Genomic DNA, 12,551 nt, shown 5'->3' with positions numbered 1-12,551 from the left:
CCCTATTTTCAGCACTTTTATTTCCTTTTATAGACAATTATTTGGCACCTTCATATGCATACAGTATAATTAATGGGAAGTAGCCTAAGAAAATTAAATGTCATAATTAAAGATTAGAGAAAATGTTACTCAGTTGTCAAGGCTAAACTTAAACTTAGGTCATTATATTAGGGTTGGCTGCTAGCCTTTTGTCTGTGAAATTTGTTTTGCTGAGTAGTTTTGCTTTCATTCAGATGAATGTTGCTGTTGCTTTTATTTTCCTAATACAGGAAGTAGTAACTCCCATTATTATATTAAGCTGTTTCCTTTCTAAGACACTTTTGCAAGCTCGGTCTGCGCATTTCCTCTGTCACGCTGATCTTATATATTGTGTGTGTGTGCTTCCTGAAACCATTTAAGCATTGATGGAAACTATTACCATGTCAGTGCAGGCTTTTAAACGGAGAAAGGTTACTAGTATAAAAACATTTTTTCTTCTGTATGAAACCTTTCAGTCTTGTATGATGCTGTTTTGCTGCTAATACAAAGTGATCTTCATGAACAATTTTAATGAAGAACCTAGTGGGTTTGGGGTTTAGAAACAGAATGCTTTGACGTTTCATTTCTGGACATGGATTTGAATGTGGCTTCCATCAGCCGCTGATTCAAAATAGTTCCATCTGATGGCTGCCTTGTCTCTACAGTCAGCCAAGGCCTCTTGGCTGAGCAGGTGTTCATGTCACACAGAAAATGCTGTCACCTCTGACTTTTACAGATGCTACAAGGTTAAGTGTTTTCAGCTGAGTTGCAGACTTTAAAATACCATAAAGAATCCCCTCCACCTCAGCCCCCACTTGGACCTTTTCATCAAACTTTGGTGAAAGCAGTGGTTCTCCAAGTAGAATGTCCTATATCTGACAGTCACACCCAGGAACTAATGTTGAGAGAGGAAGGGGACGTGATTTGTCCTCCATGTTGTTTCAGAGTTCCTCTGAGTTTCTTGATTGTCTTCATTGTTTACCATCTTTGTAAGAAACAAGTTCCATGCCTGTTGTGGTTTTTTTCCTTGCTGTATAGAGGAGCGTTTAGCTCAGTTTAATCTAAAACTCTCTTGCTTCAAAAGATGCCCCTTGAAGACGTCCTAAAATTGACTGTGGTGATGGTTGCACAACTCTTTGTCTATACTGAAAACCATTGAAGTATACACTGTAGGTGGGTAAATTCTATGGTACATGAATTATATCTCAATAAAGCTGATAGATTCCCCACACAAGATTCCCCTTAGCTCAAAATGCTAATATTTAATAAATAAACCCAGGTGCTTGGTATTAATTTTGCTTGTGGTTTCATAAACCTTTTTCTAATTATTCCCCTGAGGCTTTAAGAGCTCTAATTTTTTCAGTTTAACCTTATGTACATGAATTTATCAAACAACAAGTACATATTTAGCACCTCTCTTGAGTGGCAACAGCCAAATCCTTATAGGGACAATGGTAATAGCAGGAAGAGATGAGCAATTGTAACAGGAATTATTAATAATAAAGTAGCAATTGGAACTGTAGCCATTCTGTTGGTGAAGCACAATAGTGACTTAACTGTGATTGTGGTGACAGGGAGCCAACAATTGAGTCCCTGCTAATGGCCCAACAGGGAAGGGGTTGAAAAGAAGGAAGGAGTGGTTTACATTACAAAGGGATTGTCTTAGAACTGCCCAAGTGTGGTTATGAGGGGAGGTCGGTCTAGAGACAGAAAGGATGATAACCATGGAGCTGTCAAGGGCATCTCAGGGGCTTAGGCAAGCGCTGTGGCAGCTAGACGCAGCTGGCTGAGAGCAGACAAGTCCTGGCCCTGCCTAGTGCTGATTGAGAAAAAGGAAATGCAATGAGAAGATAATTGAGCAAACCAGGAGGCCTGGACAAGCCTCACAGAATTGAAAAGTGCATTTTGGGGCCATCAGAAGCTTAGCTGAAAATACTCCTGGCTTCATGTTGACCAGGATTGGACTACTCTTTGGGGAATAAAACTGCTGGAAGGGTGTGTGTGTGTGTGAGTGTGTGTGTGAATAAAATGCTGTGATTGGCAGATCTATTGAAAAGAGTAAGTCTTTGACATCTGTTGAACTCCTCCTTGTGATTGTACATTTCTGAAATATACACACACATGCACACATGTGCCTAGCTTTTACCAGATGCTTTGGGGTATGTGATTAAAAAAAGAAGAAGACCTAAACTATAGTCCATATTCCAATTACCTCATTTGTTCCAATAATGTCCCTTATAGCATTTCCCCCTCCAACTGATAATCATGGATTCCATTTAGTTGTCATACATTGGAGAAACATAGAGGGCAAAAGAATATGATGAAACTAATGGGGCATAGTGTTAAATATTGATGAATGTGGGTAGAGGAATGTTCTCCCTGTGTGACCGCTGCTGACCTCTTTATCTTGATCTCATAAGACCTGTCCTCTTGCCCACTACATTACAATCCCAGTGGATTCTTTTTGTTCCTCCAACAAGCCAAGCTATTACTACCTTAGGCCTTTGCGTTCAAGCCTCTCCTTCTTGAGTTATGCAAGGATGGCTCCTTCATGTCATTTGACTCTCAGCTAAAATGTCACTTCACAAGAGAACATTCTTACTAACTGAGGTAGTGATCCAATCACTTTTTATCCCCCTTTTTAATTCCCTGCCTAGACTCATCACTAACTGATAATTCTCTCTGTCTTCTTCACCAGTGTATCCCCTGCACCCAAAACAGCACCTGGTCATGGTAAATACTCTGAAACTATTTGTTGACTGAGTATACTAATCTAAATGTCCAGAAATAGCCATTAAAAATGATGGTAATGCCTTAAGGATGTCCTTTATGCAAGAAGATGTTTCAGAACTCTAAGCATAGGACATATATTCAATTAGAAAACCTTGGCCTTATGTTAGAAAAATGGTGAATGAATGTATATTTATATATAATTTAATATTGAATGTTTAGGATATATAAAATATTTTTTATATTCTCTAATGAAGAATGTTTCTCATTATGAAATACCTACACATATTATATTGCTTAAGTATACATCTATATACATGATTCTGATTATAAAAGTAGTATGAGTATGAAAAACCAGAAAGGAAATATATGAAAATATTAACTATTTTGGGGAGGAGAATGGAATTATCAGTAACTTGTCTTTTTTTAATTCTCCAAGCATTCTACATGTGGTTCTATTATTTTTCTAACTTAAAAAATATTTTTTAAGAGAAAACGTAATACAGAATAGATATAATCAAATATGAATAAGACTATAAATGCACCTTGAAGATGGAAGGACTTTCTTGAATTTGACTTGCTTAGTGAATGAAGTTTTACAGAAAAGGCAGTAATTGATCTGGGCTTTGCAAAAACTTATAGGACTCTTGAGGGTAGACAAATAGGTAGAGAGAGATTTTTTTAGGCAAAGCAACAGAATGAACAAAGATAGGAAGGGAGCAATTAGTACATACGAGGTGATGAGAAAGACCTAGGTGAATGGAAAGCTCCCATTTGGGAGCCACTGGGAAGCAATGTGGGAGAGTAAGATAAAATCACATTTTAGAAGATCTTTAAAATCAGGCAGAGAGGTTTAGACTAGAAGTGGAAACAAGTGGGGAACTACTGTGGGTACCTGAGAAAAACAATAACCTGATTGCCTAGGTATTTTAGGGAAAGTTTTCCATATAGGGAGTGAGAGTGCTGGCAGTTAGGAGTGAAACACCCGTGTTCACCTGGCGCCCACAGCAGGCACCACCATCCATCACAGCTGGACTTCGCAGAGACTGCCTCCACACCATCTCCATCCAGCCTGCAGTCAGAGACCATGAATCCATCAGAGCTGGTGTAGGAAACATGCTTGCCACCTTCTGTGTGTGGGTCACACTAGAGAAGAGAAAGGTGGGAAGGGGAAAGAGGAGGAGACAGGAAGCCCCAAAGGACAGGTTTTAAAAGTTCTAAGAATATAAGCAGGATAAGTAAGTATCTTGAGATGTTTCATGTGTATTTATAGGTTTGTGGTTTAATTAGGGCCACAAGTAGAGATCTTTTTGTGTAACTCATTATTCAGTTGTTATGGGAGTGTTTTGCTTTTTCTGGTGTACAGTTTCTAAGCACTGGATTTTTTTGAAAGTGTTTCCTTATACATTTAATGAGACTTGAGAACAATAACTCCAAGAAATAGTGTGCCATCAGAAGATCCCCACCCATCTTTTAATCGACAAAGATTTGGATGCACTTGCTGTGTCCACTTGTGGGAGTAAACTTGTTGGAATATGTTAAGCTGCTAATTTTTTTTCTTAAAAAAAGGTTTTGTTTTCTCTTATTTTTAAAAGCTGTTTTTAGATCACAAAATTGCAAACAAAATTAAAAATAAAATGAAATTGTCTCATCTTCGGGGGAGAAAAGCTTCTCTGTCAGTGTGTGGGCTGCTAGCAGAACAGAATGTTTATCTTTGCTGCATGTTAAAGATGGAAAATAAAGTTAGCAATAGCCAAAAGGCCTTCTTTTGAATAACTTATCGTGAAAGGGAAAGCATAAATCTAGTGGCAAAACAACTCTCCATTATAGGCTAGTATTTTGTGGATGGGTCTGAGAACATATAAAATTTCATGTCTGTCTACTGGGTAGGTTCAGGGTAACCCCCCAAACCTTGAATTCAAGGTTTGCTTTCTGGACCAGAGGTTGTTGAGTTTTTTATTGATCTCTCTCTCTCTCTCTCTCTCTCTCTCTTTTCCTTTTCATTATCATGTTCAAGAGCTTACAAGACCCTATGAAAAAGCTGATTGAGAAAGAAGAAAGGAAGAAGGTCACCCAGCAGGAAAGTTCAGAGGCCACGGTGGAGGAGCCAAGTCAGTAAGTTATGGCTACTTCTCTTGGCAGAATCTTTCTTCCCACAGGCAAGGGCAGTACAGGCCTCGCTGGCCAAGTCTGCTGGGGTCTCAAACACAGGGCAATTGCTTTACTTCCTCCTTTCTCTGAGTTGATGTATTAGAATGAAGGCCAAACTTGTCCTGCACATATTCCCGCTAGACCAGGACTCTTCCCAATAAGAGACTCACTTCTGGGATCTTAGAAGGAGCACACTTGTGAGGATTTGACTGGGACAAGAAAAGGCACACATTTCCAGTGCTCTCTGGCTCTCTGGGGGCCTCAGCCTGAGCCTCAGCTTCCTGCTCTCTCAGGCTTCTGGACCCAATCTGGTCCTTTTGTTACCATCATTTACAAAATCCTCTCCCAGATAGGAAATCCCCTGGCTTTTCTCTCGTAGAAGGAAATAACCTATGAAATTGTCTCATAAGACATATAGTACTAAAGTGTTACCTACAGAAGCACCGGGTTCTGACATTTTGTTTTCTAAGGTTCAGAACTTCTGCTTTTTTCCTCTGTGAAGCAGAGAGCAGCTTTGAGTGCAGGAAGTGAGTGCTCCATCTTCAGTTCTTGCCACTTTGCAAAGAAGACACCTCTAGTTATTTTACATACTGAGACAAACTTTTCCACTTACCTGGAGCATGATGTGTCCTAATCTCACTCAGCAAGGAGGTTTCAGTGTGAATCTATATCCTTTCCTATTCAGGTGCCAGAGCACGCAAGGACAGGGTTAATCCTAAACTGGCTGACCTAGGAAAGAGAAGTAGATTATCTTACCTCTATTTGTGATTCTTTTTCCACACACAAAAAATTTAGATGATAATTGTGTGATAAAACTCGCTTATGTTTTTACTGTGTTTCTAAATAAACTTTTAAGTATATATTTTTGTCACACAGAGGTATTTGCTGCCAATATTAGCCTTTTTAATTTTAAAGCAAAAACTAGAAAATTCCTATGGTATAGAGCAAAGACAACTTTTCACTGTAGAATATGATCTGAATCTAGTACAATTGACTATTGTAGGGAGCAGTTTAACCTATTCCTGGTAATAATAGTAATGCTAAATACCCTTTAGTGAATACCTACTATATACGAATCACAATGTCCGGTGCTTTATTTATGTTATCTCTACCCATTCTCATGCCAACCCTTGGTGTTATCAATGCCGGCATTTCCCTGTTGTGTAAATGGTGGAAGCAAGGCTCAAAAGAAGTTAAGAGACTGCCCACAGCCTGTGGTGTAGTAAGAGGCAAGGCCTGGAATGTGTTCTGGTTACCTATTTTTCACCATATATGTTACGACGATCAAAATGAAGCATTAGCCTTTACTCAGAAAGGAACTACCCACGATTGTCTTGATTAGTTTTTGTTAACTTCAGATTTCTCCATTAAGTATAGCCAAAAAGTATAATCCAGTAACTATAATAGAGGTAAATGTGCTTTAAAGGGAGGTTCAGAAGCACCAGCTGAATCTCAAGTTGGTGATACATCTCAGCTGTGATCTTCCCCATGTACAGTAAGAGTTGAGTAATGACAGTCTTCTGGAGAATGATCTTGCTTTCAGCCTTAGATAATTTAAGCTAACCTCCTGAGGTATCCTCTCCTGTAACACCAGGAGTCAGAAGAAACAGCTGGTTGGCCATAAGTTTTTTAACTATTTTTTAAAAGCGATAAATGTGAAATATCTTAGCTGTACCTACCAACTACCCACCTAGATATTTACAGGACGTATGACTTATGATGAAACCAGATTCAGCTATTCAGATGCTATGAACCAGCCTTAGGACAGGAAAAATCCAGCAAATTTATTTCTTCTTTAAAAAATGAATAGCATATAAATGACTATACATTCACCTTTCATGTGCGCATGCACATATCTGTGTGTTATAAGTGTAGTAATATTGTACAGAAAAACTGGCTGTATCATAAATATAAAATTTTCAGGACTAGATTGCTAAACTCTTTCTTTTTTAATTTTAAGGTTAATTTCATTAGAGGATGAAAACCAACGCAAGGAATCCTCTAGTTTTAAGAGTAAGTTTTGATTTTTATTTAGAATCGCTTCTGAAATAGTACTGCTCAGCAACCAGTTCATTTCCTTTTTTGGCAGGCTCTTCCTTTCTTCTTTTCCAATTGAGAAAATTGTATTTTAATTTGCTTTTTATCATTTCAGTTTTAAATTTTCAAATATCAGTGATGCCGACCATATAGCATTATTGAGAAAGGTTTTATATTGTGAACCAGAAAATAGCATCATTAGGCACTTCAGCAAAAGCCTGTCAGAGGAGCATCCAAAATTGAGAATTAGCAGCTATTTCTCTGACAACAGATGATAACATTTCTGCTATTGCCATTACTCATTCTAACTGCCATTTGGGCTGTAAAGATAGTTTTAATACGATTACATGATCAGATTGGGTGAGTTGGTTTTCATTGTGTTGTGGGGTGGGTTGGTCTTTGTTGGGAACAGATGGGGAGAGCTCAGACATGGTTTTTCCAGGTGATTCCTGGGTCTGTTCTGTCATGAGTAACCCCAGCTCCCTCGGGTATACCGACCCTCAGATAGTTGGAAAAGTGATCAGAGCGTTGGTAGATGATGCAATGTGCTGTGAAAGGTTTGTCAGCTATTCCTGTCTCCTGCCATTACTGCCAGTTTTCACTGGTTCTTCTCATAAAGGAGTGGAGGGTCCAGTAAAATGTGATGGGACTAAGGTGATATAACGCTGAGCTTTTCACTGGTACTCGAATCCTCTGAGATGCAGGGGAAAGCTTTACAGGTGATATGGAGAGAACTGAACTTACCCTAACCCTGTGTTCAGCCTGGCCCTCTTGGGGGGCATATCCACCTCTGCTCACTCCACCCTTCGTTCTGGCAGCCCTTCCAGGAGATAGAGGGGCAAGCAGACCCTGAAACTTCCTTTCTCTGCCTTTCCTTTACCCTTGACCTTCCTTCTGTCTTTCCTCCTTCTTTTCCAACCTTTTGCTTCACCTGCTTTATTTATTCTCCTCCCACGTTACTGGTTCATTTGCTTTTCTCACACCTGCCTTTCAGCAGAAAACAAAACAAAACAAAACCCTCTCACCTTTCTGCCTTTCGAACTCAGCTTCATGTCATCCTTTCATGTGTTCACACCTTCACTTACTCACATACTCATTCATGTTTTCAACAGATATTTATTGGGCGCTGTCTGTGTGGCAGGCAGGCATGGCACTAGGCTCTGGGCACACAGTAGTACACAGACAGATCCAGACCCTTCCCAGGATGGGGCTCATGGTCAAAAGGGGAAGCAGGTGATAATCTAACAATTGCACAAGTAATTGGATAGCTCCTACTTTGGTAAGAATGGCAAGGATTCTTGCTGTGTGAGAGGGAGAACTCACCTATTTGAGGGGATCACACAGCTAGTTGCAAAAGCTGTCAGAGTAAAACAAGCAGCCTGGGCAAAGACTATGAGCCAGGAAGGACCAGGAGAAGGTCAGAGGGACAGTGTTCTAGAGCATGAGGGTGGGAGCAGATGGCAGAAGACAGAGAAGCAGGCCAGCCTGATGTTGGCCACCTAAGAGGTCTCTGACTATATTGATCCAGACCTCCAGCCTCAGTATCCCTTGGGTGCCAACAGCATGAATTATGTTGTGGGAATCTAGGTAAGCAAATAGAAACATTTTAGTTTTGAGGGAAAATGTAAACTCCAGTTCATTATATTTGTATTCAAGTTACGTATCAATATAAATCGTATGTTTATGCAATATATGATAATATAGAGGATCAAATTTTCTCTTTGTGTAGTGTGTTCACTTGTGGTATTTGTGTAATATTTTGAGATTGCAAATGCTGATTACCTTGTTTTATGTGTACAAATAGAGGAATCCACCATAATGAAGTGTCACCTGTCTTTATTTTGTGACCTGTAAAAAGTCTAATGTACACATGAGCAAACTAAGTTTTAAGGATGTTGTGTTGTACACACACACACATACACACACATACACAGACACACACACACTTTATTATTTAGAGCAGTTTTTAGTTTACAGAAAATTGGAAAGCAGGTACAAAATTTCCATATATCCCCTGTTCCCACACACATGCATTATCAATATCCCTCACCAGGGCAGTACATTTGTTATAATCAATGAACCAACACTGACACATCATTATCACTCATAGTTTACATTAGGGTTTACTCTTGGTGTTATACATTTTATGGGTTTGGACAAATGTGTAATGACATATGTTCACCATTAGAGTATCATACAGAATAGTTTCACTATCCTAAATCTCCCCTGTGTCTGCACCTTGTTCATCTCTCCCCTCCCCCAAACACTTATCTTTTATATAAACACACACACACACACACACACACACACACACACATATATAGGATCCACATAGGATCCACATAGGTGAAAACATACGGTATCCATCTTTCTCTGCCTGACTTATTTCACTTAGCATAATACTCTCCAGTTCCATCCACATTGCTACAAATGGCCAGATTTCATTCTTTCTCATTGCCAAGTAGTATTCCATTGTATATATAAACCACATCTTCTTTCTCCATTCGTCAGTTGGTGGACATTTAGGCTCTTTCCTTAATTTGGCTATTGTTGAAAGTGCCACTATAAACAGTGGGGTGCAAGTGCCCCTATGCATCAGCACTCCTATGCATCAGTACTCCTGTATTCCTTGGGTAAATTCCTAGCAGTGCTATTGCTGGGTCATAGGGTAGGTCTATTTTTAATTTTTTGAGGAACCTCCACACTGTTTTCCAGAGTGGCTACACAAGTTTGCATTCCCACTAACAGTGCAAGAGGGTTCCCACTTCTCCACATCCTCACCACAAACGCTTATCTTTTTACTGTTTTCATAGTTTTGCCTTTTCCAGAATTCTGTACAGTTGGAATTATATTGTATGTATGGAATTATGTTACAGACTGACTTCTTTTACTCAGTAATGTGCCCTTTTATTTTAGCCAGACACAAATGCCTAACGTTCACAGCAGCATCAGTAGTCAATTACTTAAGTCATGCATTTGTCCATGAAAGAAGTGTGAAGTCAGTGTCATATAGTTTTCCACCAAACAAAACAAAGATTCGAGGCTGTCAGCTCAGAATTCATGGAGAGCCAACAGCTTGAGAAAATGTAATCAGAGGACCCCTGCTTCTGTGTGATGAGCTGTGTGTTTACCTTACACTGAAATAGTATACGAACCCACACACCATTCTGAATTTGCGATAACCAAGTGCATGTGTTCTGTTTACAGCTGAAGATGGAAAAAGCATTTTAACTGCCTTAGACAAAAGCTCTACACATAATGCATGCTCAGGTAATCTAGATTAAGGAAAATGACTCAATTTTAATAAATTTGACAAACTCCTTACAAAATGAAACTGACTCATAATTTTGTTTTCTTTGTTTCCTTTAATGGACCTACAGATGAACTATTAGGCATGAAACCCGAGGAAGGTGGTAAGATTTATATATTTCTTTGGGGTTATAATTTAATTTTTTAATACTGTTTTTACATGCAGGAAAATGTAATGTTTATTTTTTTGAATAGCTTTGCATTCCCAAGCAAATTGTTTTTAAGTAACTGTCATTTGTCTTTATAAATGACTTTAAATATGCCCAAGTACAAATTAGTACATGTGGGATTTGTCATCTTTAGCTTAATTACATAATACTCAGACTACTAAAGCTAAAAGTTATGTCACAGGTTGTATGCTATAGTAGAAAAAACATGGCTTTCAGAACCAGACCTAGATTTGAGTACTGGTTGTACCATAAACTATCTGTATAGCCTTAGGTAATTTGCTTCACACTTTAACTCTTTCAGCCTCAGTTGCTCCATTTGTAAAATGGAACCAATAGCAACAGTCTTCCTGGGCTGTTGTCAGAATTGGAGATCATGTATATACAGGGTCTCTCATGACCTCTGACACAGGAACACTCTTCAGATGGTAAGCACTTGAGACAGTGGCATTAGAAACATTGTCCCGGTGGTATACTGTGCTGCACCTCCACTGAACCTTAGTTATTTTTTTTTTAATTTTTTTAACGTTTATTTATTTTTGAGACAGAGAGAGACAGGGCATGAATGGGGGAGGGGCAGAGAGAGAGGGAGACACAGAATTGGAAGCAGGCTCCAGGCTCTGGCAGGCTCCAGCCCAGAGCCCGACGCGGGGCTCACAGACCACGAGATCGTGACCTGAGCTGAAGTCGGACGCTTAACCGGCTGAGCCACCCAGGCGCCCCTACTGAACCTTAGTTAAATGCAGAGGAGGAGCTTGCCTGGCTAGGTCACCCACCCAAGTTCACCGCCTAAAATAATTTACTAAATAACTCTCCAAAAGAGAATCCAAAAGCATGGATTTGATTGAGATAAGCATAGTCTTAAATGACTCCAGGAAATTGACTGTTCAGCCTGGTATAGCCTTTGTTTTCCATCCCACCAAGGGTTTGCTTCTGATGATTTATCACAAGTCCAAAATTCCACTGATATTCTGAGACAAACTCTAGAGCACCCTTTGTCCTGGACTGCTGGTCCATAGTCCACCCTGATGGAACAAGTTTCTCCTAGGACTGGAAATGGGGCAAGATGATCCTATGGACCCCATTTAACTAGGGCCGACAATTTCCTCTACTCAGTTTGAGCTTGATTTGGGTTTAATTCCTGAAGTGTGAGAGGAAGTCTGGGGAACAGAAGGCATTGATTAAAGCTTTTTCAAAAATGGAAAGGCAGCAAGTAGAACTCTTACATTAAGTTTCCAGGGCTTAGGATTATAAACTTGGAAGAAACCTGCTTTCTTTACCAATTTCTCATTCCAGGCAACACACTTTGCAATATTTCATCAATGTCCACATGTTTTTTTGTCAGAATCATACTTATTTGTAAATATTGAAATCACCTCGGGTTATGAAAGTACAAAGCAAATAATTAAAGCAGACTGCCATTACCTGGCCTCCATTTTCATAAAAACGTTTCCCACTTGGCATAAGGATAGATTACTTTTATGAAATAAAGAGCTTTTGTCACAAATTTTTTTGGAGGGAGAAATATTGCAGGCTTGCAAAGGTGAGATAAAGACAATAATCTAACACACAATAGGTACCCACCATGTAGTTTTACCAAATCTTAACATTTCACAAGTTATTTATAATTAGCTGTATCTTTCAACTTGTTTTGAAAGGAAGACTGTTATTTCTCCTGTTGCCAACCTCTTGTTCATGTAATTTGCTCTTTTATTATCTATTTAATTTCACTGTTTTAATAAACATAAGTTTTGAATATGTATATTCACATCGGTACGTGATAATGACAGTGAAAATGTAGACAGTGGAAAGTTCTGACTCCCATTTCTGCTTGCCATTCCTCTCTATTCCATATTCTCATCCCTATTTCTTTACATACACACAAGCAGATAGAAGTCCATATTCTTGTGTTTCCCCCCTTATTACAAAAAAGGGTTCTTGCTTTTGGATTTTGACTTTTTCAACTTGGTAGTAATGGCAAAACAAAAATTAACCCAGTACCCATGTATTTCTTCACAGAATTAAATCAGAAATGCTACTACCTGAGATAGATGCTTACTTTCATAAGCTTCATCCAGAGCCTGTCACAGATACACTGGAATAAGATTGTTATATTTCCCCTTATTTAAAACAACTTTT

General features: G+C 39.0%; 1 protein-coding gene across 23 annotated transcripts in view; it reads left to right on the top strand.

The window, feature by feature from the left end:
• Positions 1–12,551, top strand: part of ICA1 (islet cell autoantigen 1) — a 148,724-nt gene that overhangs the window by 116,084 nt on the left and 20,089 nt on the right. For all 23 annotated transcript variants that reach the window (XR_006197102.1, XR_006197087.1, XM_042918575.1 and 20 more), the window contains 4 exons: positions 4,766–4,863; positions 6,860–6,912; positions 10,144–10,206; positions 10,317–10,349. Coding sequence is in view for 21 of the 23 variants with exons in the window: in XM_042918575.1 (XP_042774509.1) it covers positions 4,766–4,863; positions 6,860–6,912; positions 10,144–10,206; positions 10,317–10,349 (247 nt within the window). In the remaining 2 variants the exon portion in view is untranslated. The remainder of the gene's footprint in view (positions 1–4,765; positions 4,864–6,859; positions 6,913–10,143; positions 10,207–10,316; positions 10,350–12,551) is intronic.

This window comes from Panthera leo, chromosome A2 (genome assembly GCF_018350215.1).
Source record: "Panthera leo isolate Ple1 chromosome A2, P.leo_Ple1_pat1.1, whole genome shotgun sequence".
NCBI lineage: Eukaryota > Metazoa > Chordata > Mammalia > Carnivora > Felidae > Panthera > Panthera leo.
Note: the sequence above shows the minus strand (reverse complement) of the source record. Positions and strands in the feature narration are given on the sequence as shown.